The 23,440-nt window shown below is 39.8% G+C and overlaps 1 protein-coding gene across 1 annotated transcript in view; it reads right to left on the bottom strand.

The window, feature by feature from the left end:
- Window positions 1-11,928: 11,928 nt before the first annotated feature.
- LOC124606683 (ATP-dependent translocase ABCB1-like) overlaps window positions 11,929-23,440 on the bottom strand; it is a 222,293-nt gene continuing 210,781 nt past the window's right edge. Inside the window, exons 21-23 of the mRNA XM_047138698.1 lie at window positions 19,587-19,793; window positions 14,957-15,103; window positions 11,929-13,153 (exon numbers count right to left, since the gene is read on the bottom strand). Coding sequence (XP_046994654.1) covers window positions 12,959-13,153; window positions 14,957-15,103; window positions 19,587-19,793 — 549 coding nt within the window. The 3' untranslated portion in view covers window positions 11,929-12,958. The remainder of the gene's footprint in view (window positions 13,154-14,956; window positions 15,104-19,586; window positions 19,794-23,440) is intronic.

A 23,440-nucleotide genomic window follows, 5' to 3' on the forward strand; every position in this document is an offset into this window, starting at 1 on the left:
GTTTAAGGCGTGTGATACACCGTAGTTCCCTCGACGCTGGTTTTGGAAAGCTCCATTTTGCCACCCACTATATATTTTAACTAAGGCAGCACATGAATAGTTTAAAAACTTAGCTATTTCGTAAATGTTTCCACTTTTGACCCAAAAGCAAATGATCATGCCCTTTTGGACATCAGACAAATTTCTCTGTTTCCACATTAGAACAACGACTGCACTGAAACTTCCCGGCAGATTAAAACTGTATACCGGACCGAGACTCGAACTTAGCACCTTTGCCTTTTGTGGGCTAGTGCTCTACCAACTGAGCTACCCAAGCATAACCCACGATTCGGCCTCACAGCTTCAGTTCTACCAGTACCTCGTCTCCTACCATCAAAACTTCACAGGAGCTCTCCTGTGAACCTACTGGTGGAATTGTAGCTGCGAGGACAGATCGTGAGTCGTGCTAGGGTAGATCAGGTGGTGGAGCACTTGCCTGCAAAATGCAAAGGTCCCGAGTTCGAGTCTCGGTCCGGCACACAGTTTTAATCTGCCAGGAAGTTTAATATCAGCGCATATTCCGCTGCAGAGTGAAAATCTCATTCTGGAAGCGACTGCATATTTTGTCATATCCCTTCAAAGCGCTTTATATACCCTCCACTGCTAGTGCTGCCACCTCTGTGAGTTGTTACTGCATATTGATGTTGAGCATACGTTGTGGTCAGATTAATGTGACTGAACTGTGTGGTTGAGCAAATTACATATTAGCAACTACATATTTTGTAATTCGTCTTCATCATCATCAGTTCTAATACTTGCAAAGTGATTGTCTGGCTGCAATTCTCTTCCACATTTTCACCGTTTTAGAGTTCTCACATGACCGGTTGAATGGTTTATCGATAGCTGTAAATATGTGGGTTCCAGTGCAATTAATAATGTTATTGTCTTTGATGCTCATTAACGTAGCTGAGTGTTACATGTTCCATGGCACATGTCCGAAGGGGTAAGAAAGGGAAAGGGGCAGAAGGAAACATGACCCCCAGCTGCACGGGGTATTTTAGCATTGCAATAACAAAAGATGAAAATTTGTGCCCGACCTGAACTCAAAAACGGAGGCTCTGCTTCTCTAGAAATGTTGTCTTAACCATCTCGGCCACTCGGACATTCCTCCCGCTGGGCCAGAATTCTCCATCTGTCGCACACTGCACTGTTGTGTCCCTCGTCCATTACATCTTCTACTCTCAAATTTTCGATTCCCGTTGGGGCTCCAATGATATTTGTGCATCCGTACCAAAACATATCTCATTGAATCGTGGCGCTCGGTTGTATTAATGTAACTGAGAGTTGTCTGCGCTGTCGGATATGTCGGGCATGAGGTGTGACCATGTGGCCGACAGAGTTAGGCAAACGTGCCAGAAAAGCGAATTATTCGGGTTTGAATCTCAGGCTGGCACGAATTATCAACGTTTGCCATTGCAATGCCACAATGTTCTTTGCAGCAAGGAGTCATGATTTTCCACCTACCCCTTTCGCTTTCTTCCCCTTCCTCTATTTCAGAAACTAAAGTGCAGCCTGCATCACCCCAAATGTTCGCAGTTTGTTCAACACACGATCTTTTTACTGTGCAAATTTCCGTGTTGTAAATTTCACAATGCATGCCTGCTCTTGTGACAACAACAGGTGTGACTGTCAGAAGGATAACACAGCGACGAAAACAACAGACGATCGACTTTAGGCATGAAGGTTCAATAGGACCACTGCTAGGTTTCTCGGGAAACCAAATGTAAAATAACACTGATGAAATTTGCAAATAGAATCAACAAGTAGATATTCCACCTCTAGAAAGACCCATATTGATTGGAATATTGCAGCATATTCGTACCTTAATCATACATTAATCTAGATAATCTATGGATTATTTCCTGCAGGGCGTACAGGTTACAAAATTATAGAGGTGCCTAGAAATACAGAATAATGACTGTTGAGAAATTAGATCACCTCCAGTTGAATATTGTGAATCAGACCATGAATCCAGCCAACTTTTGCGGAGAGAAAATGTAGTATGTCTTCATCTGAATCAGCAGCATGGGTATAAAGTATAAATACAATGCACACAGACATTATGAGACCACTTTGCAGTGGAAGCCGAACGCGATACCGTGGGAAAATTAAAAGTTTCTTAAGTCGATAGGACTGAAACCTTTCAATGACGTCACTTGATATTGCAATTCAAGTTCATTGTGATGATCAGATCATTCATCAGGAATACGTCTCCCATAAATACTTTGCTTCAACACCTTTAATAACAATCATGAAGTAATAATTCCTATTCAACATTGAGAGGAATGGACACTTGAAATAAACAGATTCCTATATGTGGAAGGAAGATTTGTGGTCACGAAGAAGGATGGAGGCACTCTGCCAGCAACAACATCCTGACTTACACATAATGAACTCGCTTTTCCGCTTCAGAAAAATAAGATACGAACTTAATGATATTGAGCTCGACAGCACAAGAAGTGTTAGAATGACATCGGCCCTCATAACATGCGTCTCTGCATCAGCTTTGGACATGAATGCATTAGAAAATACCGGATGGTTCAATAATGAATTTTAGATGGTTGATTTAGCACCTGTATGTCGCTCAAAATATTGATGGGCTACTTAGAGGACAATAAAAACGTCATAATGAATGCTAAACAGCAGTTGATTCTAGTGTGATGTGCAATGGATAACAAGTCATACATTCAAGAAGGGCCAGGGGAAGACGATAAAACTGTGCTGAATAAATCGTTGTGGAAAATACCACATTTTTCACTATCGTACAAAGAGCAACTCAAAATTTTGCATGTGTCGAATGCAGGTGCTCATTTCTGGAACTTTACGAGTGTCAATCGTTTCCATAGGCATCCAAACAATTATGGAAGATTAAGACATATTTTCAACTAGAAACAGCATGAAATATTTTTCTAGTACTGCAAACAGACAGAAAGGGGAACAACTGGAAACTAGCCAATGCTAGAGTGTACCTAAATTCTGAGTATTATTCATATGATGTTATTACAGCTTGTCTGGAACAATAACAATGTCGGTCTACTGTATTTTATATAAGCAAGATTTCGCCCTTTTTGCTGTGAGGGCAATGAATTTGGACGTATGCTCAGTGCTAAGAAGTTTAAAGAATTGGCACCCATAGTGGTGATCAACTATCAAAATTGGATCTGGAGAGTGCATACTGAATTTCAATCATTGCGCATCTTACTTCTCTATATCCACCACAGTAAATGCATTATTGCTGTATGATCATATCGTAAATTACTCACCTCTGTAGTGTAACATGTCGATTTTGAGGAATAATATGTTCCACTTCTAACCACTTAGGCTGATAAAAAATGTTTGTGAAAACTGGAAACGTTATTTACGTGGTTGTAAACTGTGGAACATTCAGTGTGTGCTCTCGTTTGCCGTATATGCAGATATAGTGTAAAGGACATCAACTCTTTGAACATCAACAAGGAGTGATGGTGAGTGCGCATCTCCACCCGCTGTGGAGGCCATTTGTGCTTTGGCATTGCGGATGGAGGTGTCTAAGAAGCCACAGAGCAAAGCCAAAGAGTGTGGGTGATACTGTCAACATTAGACAAGTTGAAGAATATACGTAAGAACAGTTATTCTGAAATGTCAAATCAGTGGAGCAGTACACGTTATGATCGATTGTGAGCTACGATTATTAGAGGTCTATATCACCTGCAGTTGTAAATCAAACTGTACAGAAAAAACACTGCAAGTGTATAATACAGAAGATTATCACAAATCTGGTTACATTATTTTAGTAGCTTAAATAGATATGAGTTCTCTTTCTGCACCTGCCAACTGCAAAAGGTGAAGAAGTCATGTGTCACAGTTCAGTGCTACTGCATAGCAGTTCCACTACAGCAAATATCTTCAAGAACAACGGCTGCAAGGTACTTACAAGGTAAAAGTTGGCATACATATTAGCAGGGTGTCAGATAATGTATGGAGTGGAACACAACATACTAGAGCCATTTGTATGCAACATCCCACCTCGCAGGAATCGTACAATGTGTTGAATAAAGGTAGAGGTATTGCACCACCTGCCATATGGCCTGAAATGAAATCTCAGAGTGCAAAGATCATTGCTGATACAGATGAGTTTTACAGTGAGGAAGGGAACTTTGTGTTTCAAGATGTTGCATTACCTGCATTCTCCATAGCTGGACAAGTATTTATGAAATAATGCATAATAGTTGCTTTGCCCAAATTGTTTACTGGAATACACTGTGCTAGATTTTCCAAACCATTGCATGACTTATTTGCTATCATCGCAGAAATCAGTGGGATTATGGGGGAGAATCATATGAAGATATGGCAACCTCCTGCTGAACCTATGATCATAGAGGCTGCATATATTAAATCAAAGACCGTGAGAAAGTGCCATAGCTGCTTGATATCTTCAGTCTTGAGTACAGCTGCCCACCAGCTGGGAGACTGAAGCAGTTGATATATGTACTTCAGATAGTGTAGAAATGCTTTTAAATTAGATTATCAATAACAGACATTCTCTTTTAAAATTATGGATTCCTATATGTGTCTTCATACTTGAAAAATATTTCTATGAATAACATGAATCACTATATACTAATTCCGTGCACGCCTCCCACTTCGGGAGCGGCAGATGATCGTGACCAGTGCACAGACACTGTGTCATCATCAAACAAGAGCAGCACATCATGTATAAGAAAGCAATGCATGACACACACCGGCAGTGTCATGTCAGGATATTATTATAAAAGTGTTATATATCAGTGTGATATTGTATACTCTTGTTATGCATGACAGTTTCCGTCCACATTTGCAGTCAAGTAGCGGCAGTGAAATATTATATGTTTTTCTCACTACTACAGAAAAAACTGCGAGTCTGTTAGCATAATGGTATAAGTATTTATTTTTGTTACACATGGCGACTGTCAGTCACATGCACATCTAAATGATAGTGCTGAAATGTTATATGTTTGTTTCACCCATGTTGCTGATATGCACAAGCTGGTAGTTGCACCATCATCATTATTATAACAGCAGCTTGGAACAGGCATTGGCATAATTTTATTTAGTTGTTACACACATTTATCCCTATACTGACTTCCAACCACACGTCTATGCACAAGTTAGCAGTAGCATCATCAGCATTATTCTACCAACATGCTGGAACAAGAATGCTGGTGCTGCCTGTAAATAAACCATGTGGAATGGCTTCTATCTAGTACAGTTTGATAATCATTGCTACTTACTACTACAACAATATGATCAGTCCAGTTGTGCTAAGGTGATGGAGTAAGTAAGCTTTGTCATTTGCCAAGTGATGGTGATGATGTAACATCGACTCTCTTTGATGGGCAAAGTACAGTTTTCCTTCTGAGTAATTCACAGGAATGTAATTATACACCTACATGTGTTATGCATAACATTTTTAAAAATACTTTAGACAATGCATATACGGCGCTTTTTTGCTAGTTGATCTCATTGCTCTTATACAAATGCGTGAGCAGGAGAATAGCTTGGCGTCACTACACCTTGGTGATAAAGCTATGATTTTTCAATGTGTGCTTCGCAGGAGGTTAAATATTTAGTGTACACACTCAAATGCATGTGTCTCATTTTTTTCGTGCTTGTGTGCAGTACATATGTGTTCCTGTGGTTTTCTTCTGTAGGTGCTATCAATCTCAAGCTACCACAGCCCATGACACCATTTTCTACACAGAACTCATGGCGGTTTGGTCCTACTGTACATGAACAAATACAGGCCATTGACATTGAGCTTTCACAAGCCATGACACCATTTTCTAGTCAGGGCTCATCGTGGATGGCATGAGTCATTGAGTAGCAGATATGTGAGTATTACTACTATAACCACTTCTTCTACCAACAATAATTTACACTTGTGTGGAGTGTTCATGATTTCTTTTTTTTAAATGCACTAGATGACAGCATAACCCTAGATATGAGTGCTTTATTTAACGAAGAAATATCCTAATATACTCAAAGATATCGCATTCCAAATGATGGAGATGGTAGTGACTAAAATTGTATGTTGTAATCGGTGATCAACAGCTCAAGTATCAGAAATTATTGTAATTGGTGGATGCGTAAGTCCGTCAAAGGAGTGTGTACATGATATCAACCTCACTACTTACTTTGTACATGCATTAGAGCCATCTTGAGGTGGACTTAGCACACCACAACTGGCTCTGTCAATGATGGTGCAAACACTGATGCAGCGGTCCTGTCGCCCCTGCCCAGAGCATACAGAGTCGCTGCCCCAGCCTGGATCATCAAACTGGTATGATCCACCAACCTCGGCACACTTGCTGTGGCCACATCTTGTGATCCATCATCCCGTCCTGGAGTATCACATTTGCAGTTCTCATTTGGCAATCGGTCATCATGGCAGCGTCCAGGGTCTAGCAGCAGTACCAGTCGTCAAGCCTGCTCTGTTAGAGATCATCAGGTAAAACATGCTGCTGTGATAGACTGCTATGTGGTTACTGGTGCTTTCAGGGACAGGATTCTGCAATCCCCCATTGATAACACCTATGTAGGGTATCAAGATCCAGCTACATGCTTTGCAATCCACGCCTTCTCATCAATGACCTACGATATCCTGCCGCTAGGTACCAAGCGTTTTTGTATGTGAGCCAGTGCACCCCATTCCTCACCCCCTCCAAAGAAGGTGCTAATGCTGTGGAGAAAGGCAATGCTGTGGAGAAAGGCATTGTCAAAATTTTGGGAAAAGATGGCGTAGTACAATAGTGCCGATCAATCACAAATTAGAATGGGACTTTTTTCGAGAACTTCATACAGAGACGTTTTTCCAGTATGCAGGAAAGAGGATCAGGTAAAGCATGCAGCTGTTTACTTCATCTTGATGTGCACTCATATGTTTTTGATACTACTAATGAGAGTGTCCAGTTTCATCCCCCTTACAGAAGATATTGCTGCTAAAGAAGAGTGTATTAATGTCCAGAACTTAGACGAGGCGAATGCATGTTATTGATTTGCATGGTCACTTCTGGCCTGTGATAGAAACTGCTCGAAACATCCGTATCTTACGGATACATACAAGACATCTAACCTCCGAAATCATTACAACTTTTCATTTGCCATCAAAATCCCGGACTTACCAAAATTTGGTAGGCAAAACCTTATTTATTCAATTCATGTTTATGGTCTGCATGAAGAAATAAAAAGCAAGCCATAAGACGATGACGACAAGCACACTTTGCCAAAGAACTGATGTGTAAGAGTGTCAAATCGTTCTACGCTTCCAAAGTAGCCTGTCAGAGTCACAAAGAGATAAAATTTCTGCTAGTCTCAAAGGGTGACATCAAGAACATACCCCACCCATTTTTCTCCCAGATGAGTAAAAATTAAAGGCAAGGCATTTTAGTTGCAGATGTCTCAACTCTTTCACTAATAAGTGTGAGTAATTAGAAAGACATGTTATTGATTGTTAGAACCAGGAAGTGGTATGTGTGGAAATGTCCAAGAGGATAAAAAATTCTTAAAGTTTAAGAAAGCCCACTGCAGACTATTCTATGAATGTGTTTCACGTGGAACTTGAAATGCCATATCTACGTGCAATAATGGTTGATGGATATCTGATCATGGATAAATTCCGAAACGCGCCATATGAGCAATAAAGTCATTCCTTACCTAGTGTCTCACTCTTAGCACTGCTAACCAGTCAGCAGAAATAGAGAACTACTGATTGTTTTAATTTCAAATTTAAGATTGGGTGCAAATGACTAAACAAATATTCTTTTCATGTGACATAATTACAGATGAACAGTTTTCGGATTTTTTATTTATTTGTACTGTAAAATCTTTCTTTTTCTCCCAATTTCATGATTCTAGGCAAAGGGAAGTACCCTACATGCTTTGATGACTGGTTTTTCAGCTATTGAAATATATGACATAAATGGCCGTGTCTTTTGTTTGCATTGCCTTAGAAACTTCAATGTTTTCATCTGTCAAGCCACCATAAACCTCAAAATGTGAAATAAATTTCAACTTGATATGTCTATCCATCCTCAAGTAAAAGGATTTCTAACAATCAGACAAACAGACAGACGCACACTAAAGCAATCCTATAAGGTTCTGTGTTTACAGACTGATGCATTGAACCCTAAAAATAAAAATGTGCTAAGACACAGAATCGAAAGGACAACCCACAAAAGGAAAAGAAAGAAGGAATATTGTAAGTGACCAACTAACGATGTGTCGCTAGTTCCCTCACTCTTGTTTAACTGTTTCATGTAGTACAGTTATTTCAAAAAAGAGTCATGAAATTGAGATGTTGCATTATTCAAAATTAAAAGTGCTCATAATCAGTATGTAGCATAACGTAATAAAAGTAATGACATAAATTATGCTGTAGGACAAAGCTCATGAATCAGAACAGATCTTGAGCCATGGTCGGCTCGCGCTGATGCCATTTTTCCTTTTTGGCATTTTGTCACCATCGAGTGGCATCTTATTGCTCCCTCAGGTACTACCTGAACGAGGTGCTCACTTGCCTCCGTCTGTGACAGGAGCAGCGTTTATCGACACCAGTACTGCTGTACCTTCTTTGGTGTGGACACTATATTACAGTGTTGGGGTGTGTGTGAGGCAGTTGGTCAGTTGCTACGGAGCAGCGAGGAGGTCGCCATGGCACGAGGACAGGCCGCGGCCGCTGGCGGTATGCACGTGCGGTCGGAGTTGAAGTGGCACTAGCTGTGAGAGCTGCAAAGTTCGTCGCCCACCGAACCTGCATACTGCAGTTGAGTACTCAATGAACCTGTTATGAAATCTCAACTGCTGTGACATCTCTTCATTGATTGCTGGTTGTTGCTTCCTGGGGTGTTCCCGCAAGCAGCAACGTGATGGTGGCCTGGAGTCGCCAAATTTCACAGCCATCTTCCTGTATGATGTTTAACTTTTGAAATTATTACAATTTATTAGTGAAGTGCTGCCTTGTGGCCCTTAACGTTCTGGTTAGCTGCCCTGGTCGTTAGCATAGTTTTCCGGCAGTGTGTTTTCCTCGCAGTATTGATTCTGTCTGGCACGGCGTGTAGTTCAACAGCTTGATGTTGTTCTCCCTTTTTCTTTGAGTGGTTATTGTGCCTTGACTGTTTAGACACCAATTATTACGACACAGTCCTGCTGCAATCCTTGTCCTCGCTGTTGTTGGTTGGTTCTTCAGCCATACCTAAGTCGTGCTGCCACTTGATTATTTAGTGTTACGTTTGGCTGCCTGTCTCACCTAAACTGTTGTTAGAGTTTCCTCCCCAGGGCGACCAAAAAATGTTCAAATGTATGTGAAACCTTATGGGACTTATCTGCTAAGGTCATAAGTTCCTAAGCTTACACACTACTTAACCTAAATTATCCTAAGGACAAACACACACACCCATGCCCAAGGAAGGACTCGAACCTCCACCGGGATCAGCTGCACAGTCCATGACTGCAGCTCCTTAGATCGCTCGGCTAATCCCGTGCGGCCCCAGGGCGACCGTTGGAACATTTCTGAGCACCACTGTTCTATTGTTTGTGACTGTGATTTTCTTTTGTCGCAAGTACTGAGCCAGGCCTTCAGCCATGTATTAACTTTATCTGTTGTATGTTTAGTATATGGCCTTCAGCCAAACCTTATGTGAAGTATTTTAAGATTACGCCTTCAGCCGTGTTTTATTTAAAATTCTTGTTTACACGGTATTTAGGCCTTCAGCCACGTTTGTTTTAAAATTTGTGGCTTTCAGCCGTAATGTGTAAATTCCTGTCTGTTAGGTTTCTCTTTAATTATCTTGAATTCTTAAAATGGCCTTCAGGTGTACTGTTTAAATGCTTATCTTAAGGTTTGTCTTTAATTATTTTGAATAATTGTTTGGGCCTTCAGCTGTCAATTTCAGGTTTTCTTAAGATGGTTTTCTGTTGTACTGTATAAATGCTTGTCTTTAAGGGTTGTCTTTTATTATGTTGAAATATTATTGGGCTTTCAGCCAAGGAATTTTTTAAAATTTTCCTTAATGTGGCTTTTAACTGAAATTGGTAAATGCTTGCGTTTTAAAGAATTTCCTTTTCCTAATCTCAAATATTATTTGGGCACTTAGCTGAGAAGATTTTTAATTTTCTTAAAGTAAGGCCTTCAGCCGTTTGTCTAAATTCTTGTGTCTTAAAAAGAATTATTTAAGAATATTTTAATTTTACTTAAGTAAGGCCTTCAGCCGTTTCTCTAAATTCTTGTGTTTTAAAAGGAATTATTCAAACCTTATTATTGAGAAGTTACTTGGGCCCTCAGCCATGAATTGATCCTTGTTGTTTTAAAGAGAAAACTGTGCATTGTGTTTTAGGAATAAAGTTCTGTGTTCGTATAACTAACAGTAATTGATCTTGGCCCCTTTCCACAACATGATCCACTCTGTCCTGCGAAACCACATTTCAGATCTGCCTAATGTTCACATACAGTGGTGATGTAAAAAGGGGAAAGAAATAACGTCCTTCAAAATTAGCAATGGCTTCACAACTTGCAATGCTGCTTACAATACATTGCGATTTGTCTGTCACAGACAGAGCTGACAGAACTCACTGATACCAGATGTAAAGCTTTGACCAGTGACGTAATGATATTGTGGTGTGTAACATCATATACGCACAAACCAAGATAGAACAATCAACATATATTTTGAAACGATTCAGTTTTGTGTGTGGACGTTGTAGAGAAAGGGGCATCCTTAGCGTAACCCCCCCCCCCCCACCCCTTCTCGAAGTACAGCGAATGTGATTGTGAGATTATTCACGTGCTGACATGCTGATCTGTAGGATGTGTCGGATAGGCAGGTTTATTGAAATGTATATGCTGAAATATGGGGTACTTCATTCAAATACAGTATATATGTTCATAGGTAGCTAAGTGGATTGGGCTGAAATACTCAAATTCTTAAAGACGTATATATCATCGAACACTACCCCGCTCCCTGCTCCATGTTACGGAGTGATCAGAGGAGTTACATATAACGATACCAAAGAAATAGTTATTTCAATACCCGTATAGTTTGAAACTTTAATAGTATTAGTGGCAGGGAAGTGTCGTACTGGCTGCATACTTTATGCAGGAACATAAGATATTTCTTAGTCAATGTTTAAGTCTAGTGACTGGTTTTGCAATCAGATGAAGGAATACAGACAAGAAACCGCCATAGGTAGTTTCTGGCATTATGTACTGGTTTTGTTGTGAAACATGAGGTTGCGTTTTGTGCATAATTTGTAAATATTAAGAATTCTACATATTTAAGTGCTGTATATTATAGTAAAGCTATTGGGAGGGTACTGTTGATTCTTCGGTTAGAGCTTCATGATGCGTAAAATTCTATATAATTTCAAAACTATTTACATAGCAAGTGGACAGTTAAGCTGTATTTCATCGGTAGTGCAGCACCTTGAACCTTAAAAAGAAGGAAGGGCTTCTACCATGGAACATATGATATTTAAAAATGAACTGAGTTTCTTTACTGTCTTAACAATTTTCTCTGTTTCGAAAATAGCGATTTGTGGTAGTTGCCAATAGCTCATATTACAAAATAATTTTAATTGTAACCGGTTTCTGATCAGACTTCTCCTTACTGATAGATGGTGTCTGGCAGAATAGCAATGTAACACATGGAATGTTTAATACAGTAATGACAATATTTTATCTATAGCAACATTTTTAAATTTGTGCACTTTGGAACAGTTATTAACATTTGCAAAAACCTTATTGGTCTGGAGTAATTTTCATAATTTTAGAAAAAGACTGCAGCACACAAAGTGAATAGTATCATTCGAAAATGGAAATATATATTGAGCTTCTCTTACAGTACTGGCAGAAAAAAAGTTTGAAAAGTAATCCAAGGTAAAAAACACTCTCCCCTACAATAAAGTACCAAATTGTATATCGTGTGCTATCGCTTACTGAACAGGTTGGCTGCTTAGTTGAACTGTTATTAAATATTCGTGGGGGTGCACATTGTGAAACTGTACGTACAGTGTATTAGAATTATAGGAAAATCATACACAGATGGAAGAAACATGATAGGGACATTAGGATAAAAAGAGACAGATAAAGTATAAAATAAATTATTTTACATCTAAGTGAAAACCGTTAGGAGGATCTTTTCGGACTGTAAAGACATTTTATAGATCAATGATGATCAGATAATTTGTATGAATAGCAGACTGAAACTTAAAATTTCACGGGAGTTTGTTTATAATGAATGTACTTGTCAGGATGGGAAGAAACTGAGAGAAGGAAAGGAACCGAGTGAAAAAAGGAAAATAAATATGGACATAATTATTACAGGAACCTGGTGTGTGGAATGTACAGAATACATCTAGGTATGTCCCTATGCGTTACTGTACTGTCAGCATAAACAGTTTTCACATATGTCATTCTGTTATCAGTACAGCACAGTGCAGTTATTTGTTAACAGTTTAAAACAAAATCATCACTGACAGTAAATGATACGTATCTTTTATATGGTCTATACAAAAATTGATTAGTGAAACACTGCTGTTAAGATAATGTGAGCAATAGGCCTGCCATTCATGTGTATCAGAAAATGAGCTAAAATAGTAATTCTGAAACAGCATTGTATGTGACGAAGTGTATCTGGTTGTAACTCTGTAGACACTTGCTCAGAAGTTGAACCATTATGAATATCACTATTAATGTCAGATTTTGTTCTTGTTGTATTTATTATACAAAAACTTAAATACTGATAAAAATCGCTTCAGATAATGCTGTCATTCACTCGGCACACGAAGCATACTGCTAAACGAAACTAAGTAACTGATACAGTTTGCTGTAGTATCTTCTCACACACGGAGTGGCATGAGCTTCACTAAGCTACACTCACAGCTGAAAATCTCTGACACACGTGGTTGTTTAATTAGGCTGAAGACCCTGCAGTTTATAGTAAACGCCGCGCTTCGCCAGGAGGTTTGCATGTTTTCCCATTTCAACAACTTTTCCATCACTGATGACACAAATCACATCTGCATCTTGAACTGTCGATAACCGATGTGCAATTGTAATGCAAGTCCGGCCTTCTTTTGCGTTGTCGAGAGCCTCTTGCACAACCTGTGTAAAACAAAAAAATAACTTATGAATATAGTTTACGTTTTTGATCATACTTTTTGTTGTTGACAATTTGAAGCAATTGAAACTGAGGAGCTAAGAAGTCGTACACTTTCTTAATGAAAAAAGGCAAATCCAATACAATTTTTTCATTGAACACGGGTTAATAAACTTTCAACAACTCAGGAGATCAATACTAATACCAAATAAAAAAATTCCAGGAAGTTGCAAATCTTATAAAAGCATAGTCTGAACCAAAACGGTTGTGCTGAATCAGTTTTGTAAGAACCAATCTATCAACCGCCAATGCATATCTCTTATTGTTCACTGTTGATGTCTTCAAAATTGTAAGAGAAGTGCTTACACAGGGGCTATTTTACATGGTTATCGGAATTTCATGTTTTCTTAGAGCCAATGAGATACATACAATTATATCGTTGCAGCGATGTATAGACAAAATAGCGAAGTTTTCTTCTGTGCGGGTGGTAATTGCCCCAGTTACCTTCAGATGGCAGTCATAGCAATGTGCCACTGTTATCATACGTGGACGTGCTTATAGAATGGCTGCTACTATATCTGAATGACGGTAGTGACATAATGTAAAAAGTAATTGCTACAAAGAGGGCAAAGCGTTTTTAAAGTGACAACTACCTTAGCCATAGGTTGGACGCTGGATGACCAATGATCAGATGCTAATATGCTGGTCAATACGACTACCATACCTGAAACCGTGTGATTTCTCCGTGTTTATACCTCTCCTATCGTCGAATATTCTGAAACTCAATGAACGCAGCCAAGCTGCCTTCCTGAACGTTGAACCGCATGTGGGAAGAGATGGACTACAGCATATGTGAATTGGGCACAACGGGCAGACATATATTGAGCTTCTCTAAAGTATAAAAACACGCTTTGTGAAAAATTGTGGAAATACTTTAACTTTCAGTACACAGTAGAATAAGAAACATATTCGTACTATATCAACTGTACTATGTATTTTTTTTTTGAACCTTACAACCCTTCAGAATGATACTGTTTACATCCCTATTTTACAATGGCGATCAACTTTTAAATACCTCCAGAGGCAAACAACAATCACAGCTATGATGTAGTTACATGTCTGAAATGTTACCCATAATATTTTATGCTCAGTGCAATTCTGCTTTAAGGAAATCGTATGTTCATTGCACAATAGGAAGCTCTATAAAAGATGTATTTTTAAAAGCTGACCAGTATCTGTGTCAATAGTATTACTGTCAGTGGGGTGTAGAACACAGTTTGAACTGTTTGCTGTAATTCGTTTTAACACCGCTTTTCTTGCAAATATTTACATGAGTACTACGTTTAGTTGTCACACACTGATGCTTATGTTTAATATAGATAATAAGTTTGTTAAGTTAAATATCAAAAGATTTCCCGAAAATTGTTACCTGCTGCCCAGTACGTACCAAAAGAGTAATCTATGAAATTTATGGTTGACTGCAGATGTATGTAATTATTGGAGTGAGGTAAGCTGTCGTTTTGATGCCGAGACGTTTGTACTTTATTTCGGAATAACCGTGAGCACAACACTCCAGAAGCATATATGTATGTCTTTTGTTGCGACATCCAGCATTTTGTTCATGCCAGTCGTACTTCTTCCCAACAATTTCAACTAAGTATATTTATAGACACTGTACATTGCTTTCACACTACTTTTATTTGATGAGAAGACAAGGAAACAGTACAGTGTAGACTTTAAGACGTCGAATATTGTGCAGTGACAAGAATGATTCTTTAGAATCTACTGTTGGTAAGTATTTGCATTACCTTTTCACTTTCCGAGTCCAAAGCTGATGTGGCTTCGTCCAGCAGTAGGACAGGAGGGTTACGAACCAGTGCCCTCGCAATCGCTACCCTCTGTTTCTGGCCTCCACTGAGCTGTATGCCTTTCTCCCCCACATGTGTTGCGTAGCCCTGTAATAAAAACTGTACTGTAGTTTTATATCAATGTAACACATTGAGGAAGAGGAAATGAAACGAAGAGGGAAACATATCCCGCATTCATTGGTGCAGAGAATACGTTTGATAGAATGGTCTAGAAGATACAGTTTTTTAGAACTAAATGAAACTGGAATATACAGCCAGAAAGAAAGACTGATTCTCAACCTATAGAATAATCACAATTCAGAAATAGTTAGCAGTGGTATTAAGAAAGAAGCTACAATACGAAGGCTGTCTTCTCTCCCCATATTTAATTTGTTTTCAGAAAGTGCAACACACATAATGAAAAGCTGCTTCAAGGTATCAAAATGAATGTCGAACGAATACATTGTATTCGATTTCTTTAGCAGATTCTGTAAAGGACATGAACCATATGCTAAAATTTTTGTTCTGATACATTTGACAACCACACACCGACAATGATTAAAAAAAGAACAAAATAATGGAGACAGATAAGCAGAATAGACAAATGACGGCAAACATTAAAATAAGAAACTCCGTATTCCTGTAAGAAATGAACTTTGGTTCTTGGAAAGTACAATAACAGATGACGAAAGACATACAATGAAGATTAAAATAAAAACTGGAATGGCCAAACAATCCTTCAGGTATAGGAGTAATATAGTAACAAAGAATCACTTTAATATAATAAAAGAAATTCAAGACACTTATTTTGGGCAAAAATCAAGAGCCAGAATAATATCTGTGGATTTAACTGCAGCCGCTGCAACAAATGGCGATTGATAGAGAAGAATGGCTACATCAACAAGGCAATCTACATCTACATACATACTCCGCAATCCACCATACGCTTGGCGGAGGGTACCTCGTACCACAACTAGCATCTTCTCTCCCTGTTCCACTCCCAGACAGAACGAGGGAAAAATGACTGCCTATATGCATGCCTCTGTACGAGCCCTAATCTCTCTTATCTTATCTTTGTGGTCTTTCCACGAAATATAAGTTGGCGGCAGTAAAATTGTACTGCAGTCTGCCTCAAATGCCGGTTCTCTAAATTTCCTCAGTAGCGATTCACGAAAAGAACGCCTCCTTTCCTCCAGAGACTCCCACCCGAGTTCCTGAAGCATTTCCGTAACACTCGCGTGATGATCAAACCCACCAGTAACAAATCTAGCAGCCCACATCTGAATTGCTTCTATGTCCTCCCTCAATCCGACCTGATAGGGATCCCAAACGCTCGAGCAGTACTCAAGAATAGGTCGTATTAGTGTTTTATAAGCGGGCGCCTTTATAGATCAACCACATCTTCCCAAAATTCTACCAATGAACCGAAGACGACTATCCGCCTTCCCCACAACTGTTATTACATGCTTGTCCCAATTCATATCGCTCTGCAGTGTTACGCCAAAATATTTAACCGTCGTGACTGTGTCAAGCGCTACACTACTAATGGAGTATCCAAAAATTACGGGTTTCTTTTTCCTATTCATCTGCATTAATTTACATTTATCTATATTTATGGTTAGCAGCCATTATTTACACCAATCACAAATCCTGTCCAAGTCATCTTGTATCCTCCTACAGTCACTCAACGACGACACCTTCCCGTACATCACAGCATCATCAGCAAACAGACGCACATTGATATCCACCCCATCCAAAATATCATTTATGTAGATAGAAAACAACAGCGGACCAACCACACTTCCTCCGATGAACACTCACCATCGAGGACAACGTACTGGGTTCTATTACTTAAGAAGTCTTCGAGCCACTCACATATTTGGGAACCAATCCCATATGCTCGTACCTTAGTTAGGAGTCTGCAGTGGGGCACCAAGACGAACGCTTTCCGGAAGTCAAGGAATATGGCATCCGTCTGATACCCTTCATCCATGGTTCGCAAGATATCATGTGAAAAGAGGGCGAGTTGCGTTTCGTAGGAGCGAGGCTTTCTAAATCTGATGCATGGACAGCAACTTCTCTGTCTCAAGGAAATCCATTATAATCGAACTGAGAATATGTTCGAGAATCCTGCAACAAACCGATGTTAAGGATATTGGTCTGTAATTTTGAGGATCCGTCCTTCTACCCTTCTTATATACAGGCGTCACCTGCGCTTTTTTCCAGTCGCTCGGGACTTTACGTTGGGCAAGAGATTCGCGATAAATGCAAGCTAAGTAAGGAGCCAATGCAGTAGTGTACTCTGCGTAAAACCGAATTGGAATCCCATCAGGACCTGGCGATTTATTTATTTTCAACCCATTCAGCTGCTTCACAACCCCAGGAATGTCTATCACTGTGTTCTCCATAAGGGAATCTGTACGAGACTCAAACGGCGGTGTTTGTACGATCCTCCTGCGTGAACGATTTCTCAAATACCAAATTTAAAATTTCAGCTTTCGTTTTGCTGTCTTCCGTTGCCAGGCCAGAGTGATCAGTGAGTGACTGGATGGAAACCTTCGACCCGCTTACCGATTTTACGTAAGACCAGAATTTTCTTGGGTTTTCAGCAAGATGTTAGCTGAGGTATGATGGTGGTAGTGGTTGTATGCTTCGCGCATCGCTCTTTTTACAGCAGCACGAATCTCTACTAACTTTTGCCTGTCCTCATTCTCCCGATCTTACTTGTAACGCGAGTGCAACTTTCTTTGCTTCCTGAGCATTCTCCGAATTGCGCTGTTAAACCACGGTGGGTCTTTTCCGTCCGTAACCCACTTTTTTGGCACATACTTCTCCAAAGCGTGATTTACAATGTGTTTAAAATTTGCCCATAATTCTTCCAAGTCCATCGTACCGGAAGTAAATGAAGTCGATTCATTTATTAAGTAGGATGCTAACAACTGCTTATCTGCTATTTCTAGTAAGAATACTCTCCTAGCCTTCTTGACCGACTTTTTAACTTTCGTGACCACAGTCGTAATGACAACAACGTGATCACTAATCCCTGTCTCAACACTGACACCGCCGGCCAGGGTGGCCGAGATGTTCTAGGCGCTACAGTCTGGAACCGCGCGACCGCTACGGTCGCAGGTTCGAATCCTTCCTCGGGCATAGGTGTGTGTGATGTCCTTAGGTTACCTAGGTTTAAGTAGTTCTAAGTTCTAGGGGACTGACGACCTTAGAAGTTAAGTCCCATAGTGCTCAGAGCCATTTGAACCATTTGAACACTGACACCGTCGATGAGGTCTTGTCTGTTCGTGGCTACCAGACCTAAAATATTACCATTACGCGTTGGCTGTCGATTTAGCTGCTCGAGACAGTTTTCGGATAATGTGTTCAAAACTAATTCACACGACGGCTTGTCTGTACCACCTGTAATGAATCCATAGACAATCCAGTCTATACTAGGTAGGCTGAAGTCGCCTCCGACTAATATAGCATGATCCGGGTACTTCTGCGATACAGAGTGTAGACTCCCTTTGAATGATTCTAGAACTGTCACGGTGGAACCTGGTGGCCAGGAATAACAGCCAACAATTAACTTTATTTCTCCTAGCCCTGTTAAACGTGTCCAGATAACTTCACAATCACACTCTACTTCGACCTTAGTAGACACAGTATTTTTGTCAACTGCAATGAAGACACCACCTCCTACGGTGTCTAATCTGTCTTTCCGATACACGTTCCAAACCCTCACTAAATATTTCAGAACTTCCTATCTCAGGGTTCAGCCAGGTCTCAGTCCCGAGAATAATTTGGGCGCCACACGCTTCCTGGAGGGCAGTAAATCCATGAACTTTATTCCGAACATATAATGTTACTTTAAATCCGTCTTGATTGCAATTTTTTTTAATTATTCATATGACCGGTTTCGGTTCATTCAGAACCATCTTCAGATCTGATATTTAAGTTACAGGAGTAACCCGTCCAATTCAGCAACTTTCACGTGTGACGTCACGTGTGACGTAGCATGTGAAAGTTGCTGAATTGGACGGGTTACTCCTGTAACTTAAATATCAGATCTGAAGATGGTTCTGAATGAACCGATACCGGTCATATGAATAATAAAAAAAAAAAAAATTGCAATCAAGACGGATTTAAAGTAACATTATAAAATCACTGATTGCTGTTATCCCATAAGACATTATGTCTGTTTTTGCATTATTCCGAACACTCTGAAAATTTACTGCTAATATCTTGATAGCTGAAGTGTCTTTACACTGAGCGCGTCCTGATTTCCCTTCGTGCACGTCGACTGGTGAGTGTTCATCAGGACACCTCGCACTACTGCCTAGCCTAAAAAAACCCCATGTGCACGCGACAAGTACTCTGTAACCCGAGTTGCCGCTTCCTTGTTGTAGTGCACCCCTGACCTATCTAGGGGCGTCCTACAATTCCCCACCCAATAGCGCAAGTCTAGAAATCTGCAGCCAAGACCGTCACAGAGTCGACGAAGCCTCTTTTTTTTAGTGTCGGTGATAATACTGTGAAGAAAACGAAATGTTTAAGTAATTATCAGGCGGTGTACAGTGTTTCGTTTTTAAGCTCTTACCTGAGGTAACGATTCTACAAATTTGTGAATATTTGCTTTCTTTGCTACTTTAATTATCTCCTCCATGGTAACTTCACGGCTATTGTCGCCATAAGCAATATTCTCAGCGATTGTTCTGTTGAAAAGCACAGGCTCCTGTTGAACCATTCCCAGCTGCGCCCGCAGCGATGACAGTCTGATGCTGGACACATCATGTTCACCAAGAGCCTGTAAACAGAGAAGTTCACATGATTAACATGTGTGAATAGCTATTGTTTAAAGATTGCTCACAACTTAGCATAACCGTGCAGTACTGTCTGATATTTGCAACCATCCTCGCAACACAACTTTTATGAGTTCTGGCAGCACAATTGATATTTTACTTCTATATCTCAAGCATGCTTGAGTTGAAACAGGACTACAACTTATACGTGATTACAATAACTGCTAGACGACCCGCCTTAAGTTGCATAGGAATTTTTGTATTTTCTTAATGACTAGTTTCGGAAGGCCAGTCCATAATCAAATCATCCTGTAGAATAAAATACAGTGGATGTTACGATACAAAGCAACAAAAACTTAACAAAATTCAGTTCTGTTCCAAGGAAGATAACATACTATTACATATTATCACCATTTATGTCAAAATCATAAAAGAAGGTTGTATACATGGAAGAAGCCAGGAGATACTGACAGGTTTCAGATAGATTATATAATGGTAAGACAGAGATTTAGGAACCAGGTTTTCAATTGTAAGACATTTCCAGGGGCAGATGTGGACTCTGACCACAATCTATTGGTTATGAACTGTAGATTAAAACTGAAGAAACTGCAAAAAGGTGGGAATTTAAGGAGATGGAACCTGGATAAACTGAAAGAACCGGAGGTTGTACAGAGTTTCAAGGAGAGCATAAGGGAACAATTGACAGGAATGGGGGAAAGAAATACAGTAGAAGAAGAATGGGTAATTTTGAGGGATGAAGTAGTGAAGGCAGCAGAGGATAAAGTAGGTAAAAAGACGAGGGCTGCTAGAAATCTTTGGGTAACAGAAGAGACAATGAATTTAACTGATGAAAGGAGAAAATACAAAAATGCAGTAAATGAAGCAGGCAAAAAGGAATACGACCGTCTCAAAAATGAGATCGACAGGAAGTGCAAAATGACTAAGCAGGGATGGTTAGAGGACAAATGTAAGGATGTAGAGGCTTATCTCACGAGGGGTAAGATAGATACTGCCTACAGGAAAATTAAAGAAACCTTTGGAGAAAAGAGAACCACTTGTATGAATATCAAGAGCTCAGATGGAAACCGAGTTCTAAGCAAAGAAGGGAAAGCAGAAAGGTGGAAGGAGTATATAGAGGGTCTATACAAGAGCGATGTACTTGAGGACAATATTATGGAAATGGAAGAGGATGTAGATGAAGATGAAATGGGAGATATGATACTACGTGAAGAGTTTGACAGAGCACTGAAAGACCTGAGTCGAAACAAGGCCCCGGGAGTAGACAACATTCCATTAGAACTACTGACAGCCTTGGGAGATCCAGTCCTGACAAAACTCTACCATCTGGTGAGCAAGATATATGAGACAGGCGAAATACCTTCAGACTTCAAGAAGAATATAATAATTCCAATCCCAAAGAAAGCAGGTGTTGACAGATGTGAAAATTATCGAACTATCAGTTTAATAAGTCACGGCTGCAAAATACTAACGCGAATTCTTTACGGACGAATGGAAAAACTGGTAGAAGCCGACCTCGGGGAAGATCAGTTTGGATTCCGTAGAAACACTGGAACACGTGAGACAATACTGACCCTACAACTTATCTTAGAAGCTAGATTAAGGAAAGGCAAACCTACGTTTCTAGCATTTGTAGACTTATAGAAAGCTTTTGACAATGTTGACTGGAATACTCTCTTTCAAATTCTGAAGGTGGCAGGGGTAAAATACAGGGAGCGAAAGGCTATTTACAAGTTGTACAGAAACCAGATGGCAGTTACAAGAGTCGAGGAGCCTGAAAGGGAAGCAGTGGTTTGGAAGGGAGTGACACAGGGTTGTAGCCTCTCCCCGATGTTATTCAATCTGTATATTGAGCAAGCAGTGAAGGAAACAAAAGAAAAATTCGGAGTAGGTTCTAAAATCCATGGAGAAGTAATAAAAAATTTGAGGTTTGCTGATGACATTGTAATTATGTCAGAGACAGCAATGGACTTGGAAGAGCAATTGAACGGAATGGACAGTGTCTTAAAAGGAGGATATAAGATGAACATCAACAAACGCAAAACGAGGATAATGGAATGTAGTATAATTAAATCGGGAGATGCTGAGGGAATTAGATTAGGAAACGAGACACTTAAAGTAGAAAAGAAGTTTTGCCACTTGGGGAGCAAAATAACTGATGATGGTCGAAGTAGAGAGGATATAAAATGTAGACTGGCAATGGCAAGGAAAGCGTTTCTGAAGAAGAGGAATTTGTTAACATCGAGTATAGATTTAGGTGTCAGGAAGTCGTTTCTTAAAGTATTTGTATGGAGTGTAGCCATGTATGGAAGTGAAACATGGACGATAAATAGTTTGGACAAGAAGAGAATAGAAGCTTTTGAAATGTTGTGCTACAGAAGAATGCTGAAGATTAGATGGGTAGACCACGTAACTAATGAGGAGCTTTTAAATAGGATTGGGGAGAAGAGAAATTTGTGGAACAACTTGACTAGAAGAAAGGATCGGTTGGTAGGACATGTTCTGAGGCATCAAGGGATCACCAATTTAGTATTGGAGGGCAGCGTGGAGGGTAAAAATCGTAGAGGGAGACCAAGAGATGAATACACTAAGCAGATTGAGAAGGATATAGGTTGCAGTAGTTACTGGGAGATGAAGAAGCTTGTACAGGTTAGAGTACCATGGAGAGCTGCATCAAACCAGTCTCAGGGCTGAAGACCACAACAGCAACAACAACATGTCAAAACGTAACCTGATACCTGCGGGGCACCTGCAGAGTCCACGTAAGCTAGGCCGGAGGTTGCTAGTGGCGCAGTACGTCAAAGGACTGTATTTCGCAAATACAGTTTGCGAAAATCGTTGATAAAATACAACATTAATAAGTAGTGGACAGTCCACATTACTAAAACACTATAAATTATAAAAATAACAGTAAAGCAAGCACTCAGATAACTCTAAAATTATCATTAAAGGAAACAAGAAAAGGACTTCTGGGAAGTCAACTAAAATACAAACTAATTACAGCAAAGTATAGCCTGATAGAAGGCGTCCGTATAGTGCGGGTGTGGTGTCCCGTATTACACAAAAGGACGTAGTTGTAGCTATGCCGTTCCTGTACATCAGATATGAACGGAACTGTAAACCATTCTAAATACGGAGATTGGAATATAAAATAATAAAAGAGGAGCGTTCCGTTAATCAATTTGCATTGTAGACTGTGAAAATTGGCACCTGTACTGGCAAATGCCTTTGTGACAGAGTACTGGAAACACTGACCAATTACATGGATCAAGTACATGGAACTTTGGCATACGGAACAGTTAGGCAAAGCAGACTAGGCTGATCCCTTAGATTTCAAGACTAAAGCCGCAGAAACTCAATTTCGTCATCTGATATTTCGACGTATAGCTTTCGGCCATCCGTAGAGTGTGATTCTGGGCCTAAACGCACGAAATCATCCCACAGGTTGCGAAAATACTAAGGCAGCGTAGGATATGCTACTGATTTTACAACTGAAAAGTTTGCCGAAAGAGGAGAATTCCAGAATCAATGCTCAAATGACTAAGTAGCAATAACGTGGAAACACAGGAAACGTATTCTTTTCCTGTTTAATTTCTATAATGCTAATGATGTCACGGCAGTTTCAAAGAAGAGC

Source organism: Schistocerca americana, chromosome 3 (assembly GCF_021461395.2).
Source record: "Schistocerca americana isolate TAMUIC-IGC-003095 chromosome 3, iqSchAmer2.1, whole genome shotgun sequence".
In the NCBI taxonomy this organism is placed as follows: Eukaryota; Metazoa; Arthropoda; class Insecta; order Orthoptera; family Acrididae; genus Schistocerca; species Schistocerca americana.